General features: G+C 37.3%; 1 protein-coding gene across 10 annotated transcripts in view; it reads right to left on the reverse strand.

Annotated features, from left to right (window-relative positions):
• Positions 1-10740: 10740 nt before the first annotated feature.
• PCLO (piccolo presynaptic cytomatrix protein) overlaps positions 10741-23905 on the reverse strand; it is a 393494-nt gene continuing 380329 nt past the window's right edge. For 8 of the 10 annotated variants that reach the window (XM_074903436.1, XM_074903431.1, XM_074903430.1 and 5 more), the window contains 3 exons: positions 17543-17677; positions 16837-16982; positions 10741-12537 (listed from right to left, as the gene is read on the reverse strand). In XM_074903436.1, coding sequence (XP_074759537.1) covers positions 12397-12537; positions 16837-16982; positions 17543-17677 — 422 coding nt within the window. In that variant the 3' untranslated portion in view covers positions 10741-12396. The remainder of the gene's footprint in view (positions 12538-16836; positions 16983-17542; positions 17678-23905) is intronic. The other 2 variants (XM_074903434.1, XM_074903435.1) reach the window with 2 other exon arrangements.

Here is a 23905-nt window from a genome sequence, read left to right on the forward strand (position 1 = left end):
TAATTAATAAATCTCGATTTGCTGCTAAATTATTACCATGTTCATATTTTAAATCACAGCACCTACTGAGTAGGAGGAGTCTTGCGTGAACCACAGCTATTCCTGGCACCAAAAATATGTTGAGAAGACTAGTCTAAGGAGAGTTTTTGTTTTGACTTCAGATCTCAAGAAAGCAAGGAATGAAATGCATAGGGAAATCGGGTAGTAGTGGTCACTGCACAGTAATTCACCACCGACTCACCTAATCACCATTCTAGAGTCCTTCCTGTTCAAACATTTTTTCATTAATAACCCTGTTGAAGTTGGGTCACTTAGCAGCCAGGTATCAAAGAGGCAAAGTTCCGAATAGGAGCAGGAATATGTAGGCTAGCAGTTCCACCACCCAACCCACCATTATTCAGCCCTTTGAATTTGGGATTGTCCTTTCTTTTTCTTGTTTGAGGAAGGAGGGGATTTACAGTAATAGTAGTTCACTTGAATATTTTTGTGGTTTTAAATTACATGCCCATTGAATTTTTTAAGTGGTACCTGAAACATTTGTCTGGCTCCCTTGCAATGTCTTCTAAGGATTACTGTAACATATATTTTTCAAAATACATTGTGATATTTGTAAGGAACTGAAGGAATTAATGCCTCAAACATTCAACAGCATGAAAAGCCTCAAGGACAAGTTCTGACCTTTGTGATTAGTCTAAGGAATTAATTATCTGCCTAGGAAAGTACAGAGTGTATTGAAGGGCGCACGGCTCTACTCCCTTGCAGTTGTATAGCCAAATTCCCTAGATAAGACTCGGGGAGGAAGATGTAGACTGAGTAAAACCACATGTTCAGGTTAATGCTTGCACCTTAATTTATGACTATAACCTCAAAGAAAATCTAAAAGATTGATAAAACAGATAAACCACCAACACCAGATGGAGGAAAAGGGAAAGGTGGTAGGGGGAGATCGCAGACACTGTCTCAACTGGACAAAACAGTTAATGCACCCCACTGCCCCTCAGTGCATGCACAGAACCCATACTCCATCTTTTCCCTGTCTCTCATGGACATGAGTTTGTGGAATCCCTGCCTCTCTCTTTAGCATACTAATCAGATGATGAGATGAACTTAAAAGGTGACAGAAATATTTGCTGTGTGTACACCCACCACCCAAGATTACCAGACCTGAGACAACGCTGGATCCTGAGGTGGTGACTGGATTACCTTGAATCTCTTTCCTTTCTTTTATTTCCTTTCTTTTCTTTTCTCTGTTACAGGTTTATAAGAGATCACAATGCTTATTATAATTTTCCAAGTTTAACCTGTTTCTTCTACAAATAAAGCATTTTACCTGGTTGTTTAGTGTCTTTACACCTCAGTTTAACTCATGGCGGTCACAAAACATTTACTACTATCTGGGTTCCCAGTCCAGGTTGTGAAAATATTGTAAGAATCTGTTCCACGCAGGATACAGACTGGAGTGTTGACTTGTAGTTGTCCATGCCATTTTGTTACTAGCACGTCCTTTGACACAGCTCTGACGTATTGAAGTGCTAAGGCTTGGACAACCGGCCCAAGCGAGAGTTGACCTATAGATGAATCCTGTATATTTTATAACTGAAAACCATTGTGCTAGTAGGTATTGTACTAAGTTATAACAACTCACCTATTCTGATGTAAAATTGGAAGTATTGAAGCCTGAACAACAGGTCCTGAGCCAAAGCTGCTAACTCAGTATGTAATCATTAGTGAAATATGAATGGAAGAGGTAGCTATCCTGAATGTATCTTTATCCTTCTTTGTGTGTGGATAAAATAACAGAGGCATGGAGACAGTTGTCTGGCCCTGTGACCCGATGCGTGATCTTGCTCATAATACAATTATATAAGCAGGGAAACTCCCTTAGCTTCTCCCTTGAGCCCCGGCCAGGCTCTAGGGGAATCTAATGTGAGGTTGAAACCAGATGTTTTTGCTTAAAACAAAGGTGCCAGCTATTCTGGGCTGTCGATCTCTGGTATATAGGGCTGGGCCCATTTGCAGCGACTCTGGCAGCCTCACCTACGGGTGGACGCCCCGTGTAGGATTTCCCCCTTGCCGGGACAGGCTCTGCAAATCCTCGCTGTCACCGGGGCTGCCCAGCCACTGCGGGGCTGGATGATGGTAACATGCGCAAGCGGTGATGGATCTTTCTTAATCACTATTCTCTCTCTCAGGTAGTAATGATTTGATGCATTACCCTGTATTTTCCTATTTGTTTGCTTTAAGTGCACTATTCTATCTTTTCTTACTGTATGTTTTCTCTGTTATTCTGTTACATTATTTAGTTATCCCCAGTAAAATATGCCTATTCTTTTCACTCTGGTGTCTGAGTTTAATTGGTATCCTTAATCAGCAAAACACATACAAAGTGATACACACTCATCTAATACCAGAGACCACTCTCAGTAAGTGATTTTGGCAGAGTTACTTGTTTTGGGACACTTAAGCGTCAACCAGTCCATTCCAGATGTCCTAAAAGTAAAAGGGTGAACACTGTCACTGTGTTTTTTAACAAGTACAGATACAGCTATTGGGCCATTATCACAGCTAGTGAGAGTGCATATATAAATTTGGCCTGCATGAGTCAGGCAGCAGATAGTCCTTCTCCTGATTATGTTCCACCTTGTTACTTTTTTTTTTTTTTTTCCTTTTTTACTGGAAAGCAGAAAGGCCACTGCTAGATTAGCAACCTTAAAACTGGAGTAGACTTCTGTATTGCAGCTGCCAGAGGCAATTTAGCAAACAGGATTTACGGCTCTTTGATGTGAAAGATTTATATTGGCCAACAGTGAATTTCACTCAAGAGCAGTGGGACTACACTGCTGCCAATGAAGGGATGCTGCTCACTTCCTTCTTCGTACAGATGCATTGCATTTCACAAGCACAAATAAACCCTGATGATTAATCTAACTAAAATGTAATGTATATTGGTGACTCTGACATCTGTGAAGCCAGAGGCACTGTCCTTCTCTTTGAGTATTTAAAAAATGAAGTGATATTTTAAGGATGTAATTTATTTCTGTTACATTAACTCTGGAATCATAGACAGCAGTTTAGTTTGGAAGAGTCAATGGTAGGTCATCTACTCAAATTCCCCATCCCTGCTCAAAGCAAGTCCAGATGTATCAGGTTGCTCAGGGACTTGTCAAGGTGTTTTAAATACTTCCAAGACAGAGATTCCACAAACTCTGTGGGCATCCTGTTCTAGTGTTTGATTACACCCACTGTGATTTTTTTTCCAAATATATAAACAGAATTTCTCATGTTGAGACTTGTGTCTGTTGACTCTTGTCCTATCATTGCACACCTCCAAGAGTCTAGTTCTATTTTCCTTATACCCTCCTATAAGGATCTCTAGACAGCTCCCCTTAACCTTATCTTCCCCAAGCTGAATAAATCCAACTGTCTTAAGCCTCTTATCCTATCTCATCCACTGGCCTTGCTCAATAACATCACTGTCTTTCTACTACTAGAAAGCCTAAACCTATACACAATACTGTCAACTCTTAGAGGTGCCAAGTAGAGAGAACTAACATTTTTTGACCTTCTGGATACATTTGTGATAGTACACCCTAATATCTAGCTGGTCTTCTTTATAATGAGGGTATGCTGCTGACTTATGTCCAGCTTTTTGTCCAGCAGGACCCTTAAGTCCCCTTCCGCAGAGTTGAACTTCATTCAGTTGGCCTCAGCTTAGTGCATGGTACTATTTCATCACAGATGAAGGACTTCACATCTGCCTTTTTAATTTCATGTGTTTTCCATCAGCCCATTTGTCCCTTTGTCAAGGCCCCTCTAAATAGCAAGAACCCTACCAACCAGTGTATTGACCCCAGCTCCCAATTTGCTTGCAGTGCCTTCCATCTTTATGGTAGCTATAGATGCTGAACTGCTGATACCAATAACTTTCTGAGATTTGATAGTCTGTGCTGAAAAAAAATATTTATTTTCATCTGTGTTCAAAATCTTATCTATTGTATCATCTAAAAAACCTGATACAGTAACTGGAATGCTGTAGGACCAAGGAATTCTAAATCCTTTGGAAAGGCCAAAGTAGTAGCTACTTGAAAATGGTAACCACAGTAAAATGACCAGCTTCTCCAAACTAAAAGTTATCCTTCTTCTGTCAGAACTTCAGTGTCTGAGTCCTTGTCTGCAAACAATATCAGCATTTTATCTGTACTGATACAGATATATCAACCAACTATGTCTATGTGCTTAGATTTTTGACCAGTTTAAAATGCTATTTGCTGTATGATAGATGACAGATTTGGAGAGATCTCTGATAATTTTTGACTGTTTTTTATTATATTCTTTTTCTTATTGTTATGGCCTAAATTCATAAATACCCTTAACTGACAGATTGAAATTTGTGGAACTTGGTGTCTTTGTAAAGCAGGGCTGAAAAAGGTGACCTGTGCTCTTTCTGTATTAGGTGTGTCAGAAAAATCACCTAGAAAAAGGAAGGGATGAAGGAGTTTCCTAATTCCCATGTATAGGCAGATATGAATTGAGAGCAGCCCCGCAGAGAAGAACTTTGGGGTACCAGTGATTGAAAATCTTGACATAAGCCAGCAATACGCGCTTGCACAACCATATCCTGGGCTGTATCACAAGAAGCATGGCCAGCAGGGCGAGGGAGGGAGGTGATTTTCCCACTCTCCTTCATTCTCATGAGACCCCACCTTCAGTGCTGTGTCCAGCTCTGAGGCCCCCAGCACAGGAAAGACATGGACCTGTTGGAGCAGATCCAGAGGAGGGCCACAGAAATGACCAGAAGGATGGAACACCTCTTCCAGGTGAGGAAAGGATGAGAGAGTTGGGGTTGTTCAGCCTGGAGAAAAGAAGCCTCCAGGGACACCTTATTATGGCCTTTCAGTACTTAAAGAAGGCTTATAAGAAAGATGATGACAAACTTTTTATCAGTCGTAATGTTTTTAAACTAAAAGAGTGTAGATTTAGACTAGATATAAGAAAGAAATTTTTTTAAATGGGTGTGGTGAGACACTGGAACAGGTTGCCCAAAGGTGTAGTAGATGCCTCATCCCTGGAACCATTCAAGGTCAGGTTGGACAGGGTGCTGGGTAACCTGATCTAGTTGAAGATGTCACATTGAAGATGTGCTCTCTGCAGGGGGTTGGACTAGATTACTTTTAAACGTCCTTTCCGAACCAAAGCATTCTATGAAAAGAATAATGTTGAAAATATTTGCTGCAAAGTTCTTGCTAGAGTTTGGCCTCCCAAAGGAAGAAAAGACTAAATAATTCACAGAATTTTGGTGGGCTGGACACTGTTTCACAAGTTGGCATAGTTGGGGAGCCGTAATTTCTGCTAGATCTCAAGGGCTTAGTGGTGCCTGGAAAGAAAGCCCTCACCGAAATGTCCCAGAGCGCACAGCATTCATAGTAAGGACAATATACCTGAAGACTCTTGTTCCTGCAGACAATTTTAACAGTTTAAAAGTACAAGTTCTCATATTCAGACATGCTCGAGTTACTAATATAAGCAAAACCAAAGTGTATAGAGTTGACAAATCTGTCAAACCTGTAAGAAGAGAGGTCCTGAGGACAAAGCCCTGGAGGGAGAGGACGCTGAAAAGAGGACAGAATAGAGAAGCAGGTGTCTTTGATACGTAACTTCACTGGAAGAAATAGGGGTAATTCAGACTTCTTTTTATTTAAAAAAAAACTACTAATAAAAATGAAGCAAATAGTTATTCAAGCAGTTTCAGCAGGATGAAATCAGTGCCCATGAAATGCAGCTGCAGTGCCGGGCGATGCTGCAGGGGGGCAGCGCGGCCCCTCAGTTGTGGCAAGTTTGAAGCACTAAGCTTTGCTTACACAGGCACCTTGGTGACTGTTTGGTGTTTCATTTCAATGTCTGAGAGCTGAGGGATCCGTCCTCAGAGCCCGAATGCTTAACTGAATCTCTGCATATATTTTTCAGTGCATTCTCTCTATATGAGCTTTAATTTCAGCCTACGCTTTAAAAATATTCCATGAACTGCCCACTCCCCAGTTTCACATCATATCTCATGTATAGCTGCTAGATTAAACCCGGCACTGCTCTGCGCTTTGCTGAGTGCCTTAACTGAGTTAACACACATTTTTGTTATACACTGTTAATTATTTTAAAAGAATCATATTATTTAATCATTCTTTCTGTGCATGTGAAGGGATACTGGGATTTTCTTTCTGTCAACTAATTCCCTGGAGCTAGATTCAGATAAAACTACAGCTTCCACAGCATCTAATTTCAGTCAGCTTTCTGTCCCGTGAAGCTTTCAGCACTTCAGAAATGCTTTCTAGCCATTTCCAGAGGGCCAGCATGCTGGGCAGGAGCTTTCTCACCAAAATAAAAGAAGATGCTGAGAAGTGGGGCTGAGTAGTGGAGTGGAGTGTCAGTTGTAGCCCTGACTATATGCTCAGAGAGAGGTACTCAGAGTACCCTGAATGTATGTCTTTGTGATTAAGGCAGGAACTGGGAAGACTAGAGTTTGACTCCTGTTAGACACTAATAGAAGTCAGGCTGTATCACTACTGTAGGAAGTAGGTTAATGTGAAAAAAGGCACCTCTTTTCTTGAGGCATCCTCAGAGTTGTTGCCTTTTTCTCACAACATTCTTTTTTGAGAAAAGAGCGTCATCTGGCAGGAAAAATTCCAGGCTATGTGTTCCAGGTGCCAGACTCAGACATCAATTTATCTTACTTCAAGAGCATGAATTATTTATTATTTGTATCAAAGAGGGAAACTACACAAATACAATAAATATAGGCCTAGAAGTGGCTCAGAAATGCAAGCTCTATTGGAAAACCTCATGGATGTTCTACAAGTCAGGTACAATTCAGCAATATAAAAATGATTGCTGAAAGAAACTAATTTCTTGTTTATAATAAAATATCTAAAAGATGTTGTTCCTGGAAACATTCTTTCTACTGGAGGAAAGAGCCAGAAAATCCCTTGAGGGTTTGTCAGATGCTTTCTTATTCTGCCTTCATCAGAACTTAAAAGGGTACAGAGTTAAGTTACATATTCAGTTCATCTTTTCTTCATAGTGAGGAGAAAATATCCTGTACATTCCTAACCTGTGTTGATGTATGCACATTTATTTGTTGTCTATATAGGATGCCAGAGATGAATCTGTGTGAAGACATTAACAAGCCGAATGTGGCCTCTGGTTCTGACTTCTTTAAAGAAAAGTTTTGATGAACTAATCATTCCTTACTTCAAAATGGAATGTGAGACATCAGTGGTATCCTAGGACTTGGGCTAATGCCAAAATAGGACAGATTAATATAGGCAGTGTGTACAGCATTACAAAAAACCCACTGTGGTCAATGAATGGGGAATCTGAACCATCAAAATAGATTTTTGTGTTAATTAGGCAAAATAAACCAAACTAGATATTTTAAATATTTATTTGTCAGACTGAGATAACAGCCTTTATACAGCACAATTTGCATAAGTTCTCAAGATACATCCTGTATACAGTCACAAAACCATGACATGGATTTATACATAAAGTGAAAACTGAGACAGATTTACAAGCATTTTTATACAATTCTCATACCGGTTTTGTTTCAGTTTTTACAATTTTGAGAACAAGTCTGTACTTTTTTCTTGATGAATCTGGAAGAAAAATGAAAATTAAAAGAAATCCAAACCAAAATGAGTATCAACAAACCACCATCTATGCATGCAACATTCACTGTGGAAACATTACATTTCTCCAAGGACTAATCTTTTTTTTTTGTGTTTTTGTGGGGTTTTTTTTTGTGTTTTTGGATTTTTTTAAACATCGGGTATGCTGTACACTTTTTCCATAGCATGACAGCACACACGCTAGTCAGCCATTGTTGAGCACCTGAGCACGTCACTGAACATCTATAAGATACAATCAAATAAGGACACATTCACATGCTTGGATGTCAGATGGACTTAACATTTTAAACTCAGTTTGTTTTACAAAAATGTATACTTATTTACAGGATAACAAATTAAGAAAACAGCTTTTGTTCAAATCATCTATTTTGAGTTATGGATATCTATATATATATTATAACTTTTGAGCTCATCAATATATTTGCTTATTAATCTTTTCAAAATAATAAAACAGAACATATAGAAAACATTAAAATGCTTCTTATGATTTAAAGAGAAAGTATCCGGTTTCACTTATTCCTTCTATTTTCCTTCTAAAGGCAACATGTATTCATAAAGAGCAACTGATCCTACATGCCAGGTGTACCAAACATTCACAAGGCATGTAGGACTAGGGTTTAAATATAACATGGGTGGATACTTACGCTAAATTTCCTCTCTGTTTCATTACCTTTATAAGTTACACTCACACAAATGCAAATTTTCTCTGTTATTCACATATGTATGTACATATCTAGATATATACTCAGATAATGAAATCTGGGACATTCAGCATTGTAGCAATGAAAATAAAGTACTTAAAAATAGTGTCAGTTATGATTCAAATAATAATTTAAAAAAATACTATTAACATCTTTATGATATCTCCATGAAACTAAATCCTAATTAAATAATCTCTATTGGGCACACACTAGCTTACAATATAATAGATGTTTTCGTTTTCTTCATCATCATCCTCAGAGTAATAATCAATATCAGCTGGTTACCAGCTACCATATCCCACAGCTTAACCATGCGAACACCCAGCATCCAGACAAATAATTATTTCCTAGGTCTTAATTTAAAACCAGTTCCAGTCAACAGATTGGTTGTTATTGACGTCAGCTGGTTTGGATTGGATTTTTGTTTCTTCCACACAGGATCCATGTAATGGTAAAACATGGGTAATAACAAAGAAGCAGCACTCATTGCCCTGGATACTATCCCTTTAAAGTATAATGATAAAGAACTAGCTCAACATTCATCATAGAAACTCTCATGTCTGGCTTTAACCTGGAAAAAAAAAATGTCTGTTTGCTGCTCATTGTATGCATAATAATAATGATAACATTAGAAATCCCTGTCATTTGTAAACACACACACTGTGCTTTTGCTCATTTTTCAGCTTGTTTCCACTATACAAGACCTTGGATAGAGAAGCAGCTTCAATCTCTGTTGACTCAGCAGATTTGTGAATAAAAAAATGTTAAAATGCCCCTGCTATTGCCTCCCTGCAACATGTGTCTTCAAAGCAATCATAGAAATGTGTGAACTCATTAATAATCAATCACTCAGAAATCATAAAAGCTGTTGCCATGTCTAAGCACTTTTGGCCAGATAAAAGAAACAAAAAAGAATGAGAAAAAAGTGAAAAAAATATACTGAGATATATACAAAAAAGTAAAAAAATACTAATAGTCCTTGTTTGATTATTTTTTAAAAAACATTGTCACAAGAGAGTTTTTCCTGACTTCATTCGTAAAAGAAGAAAAAAAAAAAAAGGAAAAATATTCATTCAAACATGAGTTTGTGTTGCATAGAGTGATTCCAGTACAACCTAGAAATTTGGTCAAAAAAGGGAACTTGGCACACTTTGAAAACATCTTCTGAGCTCTGAATGATGCTGCCTCAGAAAAGAGGGAGTGTGTGGGCCCAGGTTTGTCACTAGCCCATCCTGGGTGACACCAAGGGAGCCCTGTCCTTGCATCAGCTGGCCAAGGCAGTGCCGCGTTCCTGACAAACTCTACTCTGTGTTTCATGATAGGAGTCTGAAATTGCCATTTCAACATGCAGAAAAAATTTGTGTGTTGTTCAGAGAATCAAAGATGCTTGAATTAAACCAGTTGCCAACAGCTGATTACCCCACAAGGTAGCTGTTCCATACAGCTGCAGCTATACCACCCAACACAACTATTTTATAAAAACATTGGCCACATTTGTATGTGTGTGAGAGCAAAGCATGCCTGTCCGCTTTCTCAATTAAGAGTGATGATTACAGGCTTCCCAGTAAGGCAGCCAGATAGTGCTCGTTCTTGCTGGAAATCTCCATAGCAACTACCAGCATGACTTGCTGTCTTTATAATAAATCTTAGCAAGAACAAAATTACCAGCAGTTTGCACAAAATTGCACACCTCATGGCTTGTACTTCACACAGTAATTGAAACTGGACTTTTTTTTTTTTTTTTTTGTGTCTTTTTTTTTCAAAGAAAGAACATATTATAGCCATCAGGAATGCAAAATAACCCACCAAAAGAGCAACACATACGTCAAATATATCCACATAGGATCTTTTGGTTTGATCGGGGATTTGAAGTATTTATCTTCTTATAAAAACATACACAACATCAAAACATATAGGATGCTTACAATAACTCCAGAGGACAGTTTTTAAAATATATGAGAGGAAAGGTATACATATACTGGTGAAAGCATAAAATTCAATATTAAAGCACACATCCTACTTCCACTGTCAGTGTTGTTGTGTTTTTAAGATAGCTAATAAGATTTTGGTAAGATTTCTCTGCTTACAAGTTAAGCAGGCTACCAGCAGGTTATCAATAGGTTAACAGGAGTTTACCTGGTGTGTGTAGCATTAATATCTTCTGTGTGTTTCTTCTCATATTCCCTTTCCATGACGTTATTTTAAGTTGACAAAGATAAATCAAAATCTGTATGTGGGAAGTGTCACCAGATTAAATGGTGTAGCTTTTTCACAGTCAGTCAGATTCTGAATAAACTGAGCCTTATTTTTCCTTTTTTTTTTTTTTTTTTTTTTTTTTTTAAGCATACATTATTTTCCAGAAGAATATTTTCAGTTGGTCTTGCACAACCTGTGGAAGTGTACTACATATATTCAGAAAATATAAGAAGACATACATTAAATAATATGTGAAAAGTCCTTATTTGACAGGAAAAATAAATGTCTGAATTGCAGAAGTTTGGTCATTTTTTTTTAAATATGCAAAGGTCATGAGGTAATATTTCCAGGGAAACTACTTTTTAATGAAGCTGTGAAATATTAAAGGACTTCTAAGTAACGTGGGAGTTAGTACTATATTGATTCTTGTTTTTTAAAGAAACTGATATACTTTTAGGAATGGGAGAAAAAGCTCTCCCTTCTTCAAAAATGGTACAAGGGAAAATACAACAACCAACCTAAGCTATCCCAGACAGTAGTTTCTTCCCAAGTGAGCTAACTGCTCAGCTTCAAGCCCCCAAAAGTGGGACTTCAGGCATGGAAGTTATGACACAGTCTTCGGTGTTGCAAGTTACCTTCCTATTTACTTCTTTCCTAACTGAGAAGCTATGCTTCTGAGTAGATTACACTCAGACCTTCACCTCTTAAGAATATAAAGAAGATATTATTAATTCTTTCTAATGCAACAGCCCTGCAATTCCTTTGCTTTAGATTTCAAGTGTGTCACTGATGTGATACAGAGCCCCGCACCAAGCAGGTTGGTGTTAGCACGGTGGATCTACTGCTCCGAAGTGCCCATAGAATAGCCTAGAATTCATCGTCTCTGTACAGTTTCAGAATAAGACTGGTTGCTGAAAAATGGAAGGACTAGTTGAAATAATTGTGTTAGTCCCAGTGCTTAAGTCTCTTCAATTCCAAACTTTTACAAAACCGCTGATTCAAAGGGTAGGGTGAAGTACAGTGTCACTGACATCGAAACAGCATTTTTTTCTTCCTGATGTAGTACAGTTTACATCCTGCCCTTTCTCTTTAAAACCACATCCCAAATTATAGATCATTAATACAGTTTTATCCATTACATTCTAGGACAGTGGTTTATATTCATTGTTAACACACAGAAACAAAATAAACAATTAGGTCTGATTCTCCACAGCATAGTTTTTGAAGGAAAAAGAAAGAAGGAAAAAAATTAATGTAAAATAACATTACCACTCTTGCAAATGCCTTGCAGTTTGTGTCAAGTGGCATAATCTCACTACAGCAAATTATCAGAGATCCTAAGGTGCAGAGGAACAAGTTTTGCACTTCTGATAAGTGAGATTTGGAAAGTCAGTCACCCTAGGTGCTTTTGCATAAAATGATCTCCTTCTGGTTGCACAGAAAACCAGACTGCTCTTTCCATCACACTACCTCCAGCTGCAGTGGAACTTTGCATTAACACCTGCCTTCCAGCCTTCATTATTTCCTTCATAGTTACTCTCTTCACAAAGAGTCCAACACCACGGAGCCCTTGTATCAGTCTTCATTTCAAACAGCCTCACTTTAACTTCTGGGCCCAGGTTTTCTTTTACTTTGCTGTCTTTTGCAGCAAAACAAGTGTACTAGCCCTCCTTTAAGTGTGCTATGTAGCCCAGAGACTGCTCTTCTCTACTTTGTATTCTGAAAGACTAGCTAAACACAATGATATCAAACTATAGTCTTGGAGCGATGCTGTTTATAGCAGACTCTGCAGGTTTTGTGCCCTAAGCAGACAGCTCTGCTCAGTGTGTTTGTGTGGAGCTGACCAACAGTTTGTGCCAGTTTACTATTCTTTTCCTTAGATCCACTTTGTCAAGCCAGATATAAGCTTCCCCAATCAGTGTCTTTTTCATAAACTTCCCTCCATTGGAGACAAGCAGAATCTGGGAAAATAAATAAATACAAAATAATAAAACATAATTATTGTGCATGTAATTATCATTGTGCATATTAAAATACTGCAGTTGCTTGTAAACATGAAAGATTCAGAAATGTTATGCTCTATTTTGGTACCCACAGAGGAGGAAAGAAACATTGACCATAACCCTTTATATAGAGTTATCTTTCCAATAGAAAGAAAGCCCCATGAAAACCGAACCTTCCCTATCTTCTATTTTATTGTCATGGAATGTAACAACTTGATGACAATTTTGAACTTCAGTTAGCAATTATTTCACCTGTTGGTTACCAAAGACAAACCCAAGGTTAAATTTTAAGTTGCAGGGTAAAGCTGTATGTGGACAAAGTACCAACCCTTTTTAAGTGCAAGGGAGTCAGAGGGTGCCCTGCATATAGGCTGTAGGGCAGACTAGTGTGTGAGAAAGTCCAGAGTTCCAGCTTTTGACCTCAGCAAGAGATAGCTTAACCTAAAATGTAGAGGTGGTTTGAAATCTCACTCCTGCTATGTCTCTGCTGAGAGCCACAGTATTGTGTCTGGTTCTATGGCTCTTGCTTGCACAGCCATGGAGATGGGAAGGACAAGGAAGCCGCGGCACACGTGTGAGCTGTACAGGCTGGGTGTTCAACATTTTCCCTGATATATGATACAGGCACATATTTTCCAGCTAAGCAGGTGCATGCCATGCAAGCAATAGACTTCTCTGTCTGGGAGAAATACATTTGATAATAAATATATTACAGGGTGTGAGTTACAGTAACACATTCAGATAAATTTTAGCATTTCTTAATTATTGAGTAACTGAATTAACAAGCTCAATGTTTATTTTTATTTTTATTTTTTAATCATCTTCCTAAGCTTTTCAAAAAGAAAAACAAGTAATGAAAAATTGCATTTTCATGATAGGATTAGCAGCAGGCTTGCAATATTCACAGTCACAGAACAGACCTTCAGCAATGAGCAAGAGAGGTTAACTGATAACAGCAGGAAGCGGTCACCCTCTGTGAACCAACAGGAGAGAAAATAGGGCATTTTGTTGCTTGGTTTCAAAGATTTGGCTAACAGAAGAATGGATTTTTTACTTCGCTGAGATGATGGAAGAGAGTATACAGCAGCAGACATGTAACAGAACTGTAGAGGAACTAGAGTTTCTGGTAACCAAGAACTCAACTTTTAAAATTTTCCTTTCTGATTTGGTAAACAAAGTCAAAAATACAAACTTTACATTGCAAATTGAAATTTAAAAAAAAAAAAAAAAAGAAAAAGAAATTTGAAATAATTTTCCTGGATGAACTTTCCAGTTCCCTGGCCAATTTTAATAACAGTTAGCAAGTAAAGTATGTACTTGGATATCTTAGGCACCTACAAGCCCATTAGTCAACAGGTTTGAGGAGGGAAGACCAAAGGACTCTTAGGCATTGAACTATTAGGGAAGTCCACTTCACTCATGAGAAAGCTCATCCTTGTGGAAAATAAGCAGCCTGCCTCCACTGCCGGTGGCTTTTTAGGTCACTTCTTTCAGTGTTTCCTGAAGAAACGGACAGCCCAGAAGCTGACAAGCCAAACCAGAACATCTGTCAAGAACATTCTTCTGAGTTTTTCTCATTGCCCTCACACAGGACATTATGTATTTATTTCTAATTGCAGCAAGCCAGTCAGCAAGGTGAAGGAGACAGGGGCTTAGTGCTTTCCAGGGGGTTCCTGGGTGGGTTGCCAAGGAACAGGGAAATCATGGAAGTGAGCGAACAAGCTGCCAGGGACTGAGACATGTGCTTGTCTGAAACCTGTCAAAATGCTTTCTGCAGAATGTTTTCATTCTGACACATCAGCAGTTTTGGGACAGAAAAAATTTTTAACAAATTTTTCATCACTTCTGTCCTTGATCCTTCTCTCCACACCTCCCAGCTGGGTCCCTAGTATCTGTCTTCTCTAGCTTGTCTGTCTCTCAGCCTTGCTTCTTCCCTTCTCTAGGCTTTAAGTTCCAGACTTATTATCCTGAATCAGTCTCAGTTTCTAATTTTCAGCATTTTTTTTTCCTTATTCCCAACACTCTTGACCAGACAATTCTAGCTTTTCTTTTCTTCTTCTTTTTTTTTTTTTTTCCTCAGTAGCCCATGGTCCCTTTTTTATTGCTAATGTTCACAGCTCTTGATGTTGATTTTTAGAGTGCGTCTCCTTGTCCTAATCTGCCTCTTGTTGGTTCTCATGTCTCTTTACAATGTACCTTCTATGATTATCATGTTTGATCTTATCTTACTCTGTCCCTCTGATCTTATTTCCTCCCTTCATCTCCCAGTTCCATTTTTGTTCTATACATTCTGGTTCTGTTGGTTTTTTTTCCTCTCCCCCAAATCTCTTTTGACAATGTCCATCTCTATGCCCCTAAATGTTCATCACTCAAATTCAGCGTTCAAATCAGCGAGCATCATTCTTTGCCATAGGAACAAACTGAGTGATAAGTATGAAGAGCATATAAAACCAGATATACTGAGTCAGATCAAAGATCTCTCCAGGCAAATATTCTGCTTTCAGATGTGTATATGGCAATGTATAAGGCAGAATGTAAGAACAGAACAATCACGTAATGACACTTTCACAAAATACCTACTATAACCTGTGGACCATTGAGTTCCTGACTTGCAAGTAGTATGTTTGTATGTAACAGACTATGAGGAATTTTGCCTATGAATTTGTCCAATCATTTTCTCCAGTTACATTTTCTGTGAAAATATTTAGCATCCACAACATATTATGGCAATAAATTTTACACCTCAAACTCCAAGTTGTGTGAAGAAGGAACACCTTTTGTTTGTTTTAAACTTGTTCCTTGCTACTTTTACAGCCTTTGTTCTCTTAGGTCTGGTGTGCAGCACCAGTACACATCACAGGGTTTCTGAGGAAATGTTGCCGAGTCTCAGCTCACTGTTCCTATGGCTACCTCCTTCACTATCTCCCTCCTTAACAGCTTGATGTCTTATTTTCCCATAGGACTCTGTGTGTTCTTCTTTACTGGTCTACTCACCCCTTAGAGTTTCCTCATCAAACCACCACTGGAAATGAACTTTTTACAGGAATTTTAGCTCTTAAACTTGGGCAAGACTTTATAATTAACTACTCTCAATTTTCCCAGGTAATATAACATCTTAAAAAAGTCTTTTACTGAGTCTATTGAATGAATAAGGATGTTAGGACACGTTAACACAGGGAAAACAGTATGTATTTTTGTTGGCCTTGTTTTGTAAGCAACATCAATTTTGGCTTTAAATTTAATGATACAACCAATATGCCTAACATAGGCACTTAGATAGTCCAGTCTGACTTTAGTCATCAAAATGTAGCTGGCTTGTTTACATCAGTCTTCCAGATTTAAAGGTACATTAAGTGGATGCTGGTATGCCCAACAATTCCTCCCATTTAAGATTAGCATGCAGATACCCCTGGAATTTTCACTGGCACTGACTAGAGGAAGCTTGAATATCTGTCTTATATTAGTTGTCTACTTATGTGAAACTGAATGAGGGTAGATAAAGTGAATCTGACCAAATGATCAAATCTGTCTAAGCAATAAAGCACAGGAGAAGGACTACTCCTGAATCAGTTCCACACATCACTTAATGTGCCACAGACTGAAAATATTGTCATCTCCTTTACAAATGTTTGTAAACAGAATATTTGACTTGGCATAATCTGTAATTCTTCAGGGTCTGAGATTGACTATTGTGTCTAATTCTAGGCACTGTAACTTTTAAAGAAGTTGAAGAACTGGAGAGAATGATAAAATGATCAGGCATTTAGGCAACAGGTTATATCAAAGAAATTTAGTTTACTTAGCCTGGAAAAATAGAGAGCAGAGATGTGATAACAGTGGTTCAGTGTGGAGACTATTTTTATAAAAAGAAAGCAGATCAGTTTTCATCTGTGCTTTGTAAGGATACTTAAGGATAAATTAATTTAAAATATGGCGTATTTAAATTAGACAATACACTAAACTTTCTAAATAGAAAAGTATTTTTGGAAGACATGCATAACTTCCTTCTCTAGGGAGTTTTAAGAACACATCAAGCCTAAAACTTTCAGGCTTGGTCTATACTTTTCCTCAGTACAGGGTATTAAACCACCTTTTAAAGTCTCCTCCAGACTGATATTTCCATTATTATGTGATTGTGTTATTTCCTTTGTAATTTTCTCTTTTCAGCAAACAACTGGGGTAGAAGATTGATCTCAGATGCCCATAGCACAGCATGGACAACACCCAAAATTAGGTTTTAATAAAATGCAGAATTACCTGAAGAGAATGCCCAGCAGGACTCAAGCTAAATCTAAACGTTTCATTGAACGAAGGCTCTCGGTCATGCCTGCATACCCTGGTTTTCTTCTTAATTACTCTCTTTTGGGTAGAGATATTGACAACGTATAGCTTCACATACAGGTCTGGGGAAGAACAGTTCAATGAGTTGTTAATGATTTCAACAGAGGGAAAGTGTTGTGAAGAAACAGAGCATGGTACTTTACAGAGCCATATTCTGTTCTCATTTGCATGGTGTAGAAATGGAACCACCCCACTAAATCCAAGGGAATTAACTTTTGTTTACAATGCTGTCATTAAAGAAAGAAATACTTTGATGTCTTTATGTATGTATGAAAATATTGACATAAGATTTTAATTTTTAAAAAGCTTTTTCACCAAAAATACAATTTTCCACTAGATATCACTGTTCTCTAATCACCTAGGGAGTTATAATTTTTAATAAAGTTAAAAAAAGGATTGATTTTTAACAACCAAAAGTAAACTAAAAAGGGGATTAATTTCTGAGAGTTAATTTGCTTCTACAAAATGTTTTTACTTTCATTAAAGTTACTCATAGGAGAAAAAAGCACTTCAGAAAGAATTCTATAGAATATGTGATTCTGGTTAGGAAGAAATTTTCTTTCTTCAGATAGATCCTACTTAACGTTTTCAAAGCATCATGAAGCTGGTTTCTGTGTGATACCTGGTAGATGATCTGGAGATTTAAATTTGTATGTGATATTTCTGCACTGAAGGATTTCTACTATCAGCTGTTCTCCATCTGTCTTCATTTCCTTCTTTAATGCAATCTTGATTTCACCCATAACCTGTGTTTTACCTGGAAAAGCAGAAAAAGTAACCCTCATTAATGTGAAAGGAAACTGAATGTATCTAACTTGGAAAGAAGGAGATTTTTCTGGGATTTTTTTTAGGGGGTTATTTTGTCCTTTTTTTTTTTTTTTTTTTTTTTTTTCGAGACAGTTTATACTTTTAGTTGGGGCTATAAGCATAATGTATTGCTTGGATGAACAAATGGTAGATATATGCAAGTACACTTGTATAACTAGATTATAAGGTTCAGAATTTTTCTGCTTCAGAGGATCTTTTCTCCCAAGAATATGAATTTCTCTAGAGTCATCACAGGTCATGTAATGGTCACTACAATTCACCTTTTCTAAAGCCTTTACTACAAGATATTGAAGTTATCTCATTAAAAAAAAAAAATAGAAAAGAAAAAAAAAAAAAGGAGAACATCCAATAGTGTGTTAAAAAGTATGATTCTGAAAGGCAATGAATTAAGACCTCAGTGAAGTTAGTATTTCATTTTGCCTTCTTTCGTATATAGAGCAATATCATTCACACAATTTAAAGGGATGTGCTCAGTGTGACATTTAAAAGTAAAGGTGATTTTCCTTCTTATGTGGGCAGAAGTGCAGGCCCATTCTTCCTACGTTGTGTGGATTTCTCTCTAAATCAATCTGGAGATGGAGAGAAGGCACAGAATGAAATGTAGGCAAAGCTGTTTCGCTTTATCCCTGCCTGTTCTCACACAAAGCTTTACTGAAGTCAGGCAGAGTAGAAAAAGGCTACAGCTTCTAAATGAGTGTGGTTGTGTGAGCAGAGCCTGTGCCCTCAGCTCAACGCTGCCTATTATAGCATCATGTCATAACGGGGCTTGTGCTTCTATATCTATTGTCCTGCTACTGTAAAATATTATTTCACCTTCCTGTTCTCTTTAGACATTAGCTAAAAAGAAGACAAACTGTTAAGCCCCTGGGAGGCTTTATTGCCTAATTTCTGGTGCCAGCAGGCTGGAGCTTAACTCATTACCAGGAAATTCTAGAAGCTGGTGCCAAGATGTTGTAATGAGCAAAGTAATTCTGCAGAAAGTAAACAATTATGATACATCTGGAGAAGCTTCTCTCTTATGGAGTAGAAAGCTACCAAGTGGCATTTAGAGTTTACTTACTTGTATCACAAATGTCTAAACAAATTTGAATAATCCCCACTAAAAATACCAGATCTTGTTTTACACATGTCCATAAGCAATCACACATTCTATTGTCTTCCTTAATTAATATCTTTTTTCGGATCATGAATAAAAATTTAATAACAACTAATCACAGCTACAATCTGAGCTCCCAACCCTCCTCACAAACTGAAGCTGGAACCTAACTTAGTTACAATCAAAAAACATATTTACAGCTGGGCTTCAGCTGTGTCAGCATTTCACCCATAGTTTGTAAGGTGGGAGAGGACCTGTCAGTGATTCATTCACTGTGTTTAATGATCACAAAACCCTTCCTATATTTTTGAACATGCAATGATAACGTCTTCCTTTCTGCTATGTGTTTGTGCAAAGAGAATGAAGCCCTTGTGATGGCAGCAGAAAAGATCATTGGTAGTTGGGATCAAAGAAGGAAAGGCAAAAAATATCCCATTGTTATTCATTAATCTGTTATAATGCCTTTTTTTCTGGAAAGTGTCAAATGCCCAGTTGGTCTAGCTTGGCTAAACTGTGGATTTTGAATGCCTCGAACCACATACAAGAAACAAGTATGATGTCTCCTCTGGTCCGTGGACAAACTACCAAAATCACTTCATACCTGAAAGGTGTTGCATAAATCTGGCTTTTTGTTCAATATTAATTCTTGCACTGACTCCAGTGCTTGACCATGAAAAAAGCCTAGCATGGACAGTTGTAGCACAAACCGAAAGTTAATTTTACTCAACCTTTAGTTAACCACAGTATTTTCTGGAAAATATGTTCAGCTTAATTACTTTACTTTATTCCCTCTCTGTCCTTTAAGGTCTATTTGCAGCAGTTGCTAGGACCTCCTCTTTCCTGATTGCCTTAGTACCTTCTTTTTCACTTAGATGTGCATTCAACCTAAACCGAGATCAGGTAAGTTGGATTCTACCTGTGACACTATAATCTAGAAAAAGGGAGAAATGCTTCCAATAAATTAGAATGTGTTTTAAAACTCCAGCACCAGCTCTCAGCATCTGGAAATTTTCTGTGGGCTATTCTGTATACCCAGATACTCTTTATGACACTCAAATGCTTCACTATTTAAGTCTCATGGGGAAAAAAAATGGTCTCCAGCTGTGAGTACATGAAGCATGGTAGCTCTCTTGTGCTTCCATACTAATTTTAATTTCTCCCACAGCATGCAGTGGAAAACCCTTAACACCAGTCTTATGAAACACTGCACTAAAACAAATCACCACTTCAAAACCTAGCAGAAGAGATTCTTACTCCTTTCATTGCTTGGCTTTTTCACCTCTTTCTCATATATTTTCATTATCATACATGTTTCATTTGACAGGTGTGTAAGAATAGAGCAAATGTACTCTGGTTTGTGGAGTTGGTTCTTTAAATAGAAATAGAGATACACTGATGAGGGGAAGTCTTAATAATGAACTGCCTATGAGCTGTTGAGAGAGTTTACAGTGGGCTGAGCTGGACATGAATGTTCTTTGTCTGATATGATAGAAATAAACTTGCTCAGGGTGTCATGGATCGGATTGGGTAACCCCAAGGATTGCATTGGTAGGAATACCTCAAACCACAGTGCCTAGTCATAACCTTTTGCATTCTTACATAAACTTAGAAAACATCAGTCATAAGTGATGTGTGAATGCAATTGATTGCGGGTATTTTGGTATATTGGATAATGATAAACAAATGCTACAACGCAACTCTGAAAAAGTTGAAAGAGACATTGCATATCTTCCTAGGAAAGTACTAATATGGCTTTCTAAGACAATGGAAAATAATTTGTAACTTGAACATTAATAACTGCCTTAATAAAGATGAATTCCAGGTGAAACAGGTGCAAACCAGGATTATCACAGTGGCAAAGAACCATATAGTAAAGCACCACAAACATTATATTCTAATTCAGCCTAGGAAACAAGGACTGGAAAAAGATGAAATTGCTTTCTACAAACATATGATAGAGTAAATGTTGAAAAGAATAAGAAATATTTAAACTGAATTTGTGTGATATTTTACCTGTTACATATATATTTAATGTGGACTTATTGTTGTACCGCAAGAGGACCACAGCAGCACTGCATTCACTTTAGGAATATGTTAACAGTAGCTAATCAAATCTTAAAAATATACAGCTATGATTAAATACATTAGTGTTTTTTACATGACAGTACACCTCTGTTTAGGGGACCAGATTTATTAAAAATCCATTAACAATTGAAAGGGGATGGTTAATTAATTAAATTGCTGCAAGGTATTTGAGAAGTCAAGGGGTTTAAATCTGCTATGGTGATGGCAACACAAGCTGTTGCTCTTGTAGAACTGTCACATTCGACGCTGTGAAAGGTTAATTAGTTCTGCTATTAGTTTTAAATGACTGCTGCTGTAAATCACAGGATGGATCATCTGCACTGTTGTTGTCGGCTTCCAGGGACTGATAACGATGGATTGTGCTCCCATTACTTTTTGATCAGATGCCTGTTGTCAAACAAAATCACTCAAGACAGTGGTAAATTGTTGTCTCCCATCGCTCTATGTTATCAAGTTTAATTCAGCAATGCATTTAAATGAGCAGGTATATCTCACCGGACAATGGCAGTAATTTCATTCAGTTCAATTGTCTAAATGTAAATTTTTGAGTTAATTTACACATTTATCTTAGAATAAATTAAATTGCCCTCTGAGATTGACTATGTCTATTCATGTAGATGAATCAGGTGTGAGTAGGTTAAACTTAAATTTGAGATGACTAAATGTTGCTACCCGATGAGCAACATACTAGAGACATTGTCTGAATGGATGCCAGATGGCCAGGAAACAGAATTAAGAGAATACATAAACTGATATTTTGTTTCATGGCTGTGTATAAGTTAGTATGGGCTCCTTCTGTTCCAGAAGAGTGACTGGGTGTATTAGAGCAGTGGAATTAGAAATAAAATAGGAGGGGGGGATAAATATTGTAAATTTCCCAGCATTTTTCTTTCTACACGCAGTTTAAAACAGAATTATTGTTTTCAAAATCGGTAGTATATGCTCTCCTGGAGCTTCAAGAGTCATACACTTTATTGTCAAGGATTTAAAATCACAGAAAGGTCTTTCTGAGCAGCTTCCAGTGAGCCTGGACTACTGAGTGCAGGAATGTTAATTTTGGGTTGTGGTGGTGGGTTTTTGTTGATATTTTTTTCTTCATTCTTTACAGTCCAGATCATCCTCTTACTACTCAATCAAAGAACTCAGATATTGGAAAAAATAAGAAGGAAAACCAAACAAAAGACCCCATCGAAACACAAAATTGGTTATTTTTTAGTGCAAAAAGCCTGAGAAAATTAGAGTTGTCTTATTATAGCATGATGATGATAGTATGTTTGATGTTTTCCTGGGGGATGACAGGAGAAAACATTGCAGCATTTGGTGGTGCAGGGCCAGCTGTGTTAGTGCTGACAGTCAGTACAAAACACAGAGAAAAAAACACATCCTCCATGCTTTTGGGAGATGAGCAGACCTAGGTTTTGTCCCAGAAAGAGCAAATCAGTCTGTGATAAAATAATTCCCAGGAGAAAGCTAAAATCATTCAGTATGGAAATGAAAGAATCCAGATCAGGGAGCCAACCAAGGAGAGAAGTTAGGAGCAAATGTCAGTTATGAGAATACATGATGGAACTCTGTAAATGTTCTCTTGATGAAAATTTGGGAATAAGAAATCTCCACAGATTTTGCTTTAGTGGCTTCTGGTATTTGGTACTAGTCGTATTTTGCGTGAGTGTTCCCCATGAGAAAACTGCAGTGAAATCTGTCTCCCAACTTGTCTTAAAAGCATTTCTGAGTATAACATGAAGAACTGCTTCTGAATGTTACATTTATAATTCTGAAAGACTAAGTAATAACCCTTACAATTTCCACAATCTTTCAGTCTAAGATGAAGAGATGAGTAATGATTAACATAGTGTCATCATAAGCATATGATCAGAAATAAAGATTCCTTTTGTTAGAACTAATTTAATTTCCTTAGGTATTTATCTGTTGTGATACCCTGAAAGATTAAATTAATGAACCTCTTAGAGCTCTGCACAGTGTTCATTTATAGAATACAGGCATTTCTTTGACATATTTTACTACTGTTTTTGTAATAGGTATCTAATGATCTGGAATTGGCGCAGCTATAGTTATCTCTAGCACTGTGTCATGAGACATTATGTCTTCCAGAGCTAAGTAACTCAAATACTCCTTATGTAGCTGTATTTATTAAATAAATGAAGTCTTGGATTCAGCTATATTAGGGTAAGTTTGTACTATTTAGAAAGTTATGTGTAGTAATGTGTCATAAAATCTAAGAGATCCAAGGTGGGTTCTTGAAAACTGGATTCAAAAAATGAAAATTTACAGCTTTAAAATATGGGACATGATTAAAGAGAACTCAAAAATGTGTGTTCTCTCCAGACATCCCCATCCCTTAGTAGCTTTCTGTGATTTTAGACTTCACCTCTGTGCATTAGGCATCTCTGTGCCTAATATTCTGAAAACTTTATGCGGGTGCATCTACTTTTCAGATGAAGAGTTTTTTGGAATTAGTACTGGGATTTGGTATAATGTAAAGAGAGAGACTTTGAACATGTAAACATAAATAGGACTTTGGTGTATGACGCCTAATACCATGAGAAAACACAAAGATTTAGAAAGGCTGATGAGGACTTATGTCACTGTTACGTATCTCTTCACCATAATCCATGAAGCTCATACAGACATAAATTTCTGTCTAAGAGTGGTGTTGTGGCAAGAAATATGTTTCTGCTGGATTCCTTTAACAATATTTTGAGAACCAGAAATCCATCCTCTAACAGACAGCTGTGCTTCAGGAAAATGAGATAACATCTTCTTATTACAATAAAAATACAATAGCACTGCAAATACTAGCCATTTATTATTTACATTTTAATATTAAACAACTCTAACTAAAAGTAAAGCAAAAGGGCATTCAATATAATTTTAAAATTAAATATACCAAGAATTCAAAATACCAGACAAAACCTTCAAAAATCTTTTTTTTAAACCAAACCCTTTTTTTTTTTT

This window comes from Athene noctua, chromosome 3 (assembly GCF_965140245.1).
Source record: "Athene noctua chromosome 3, bAthNoc1.hap1.1, whole genome shotgun sequence".
In the NCBI taxonomy this organism is placed as follows: Eukaryota; Metazoa; Chordata; class Aves; order Strigiformes; family Strigidae; genus Athene; species Athene noctua.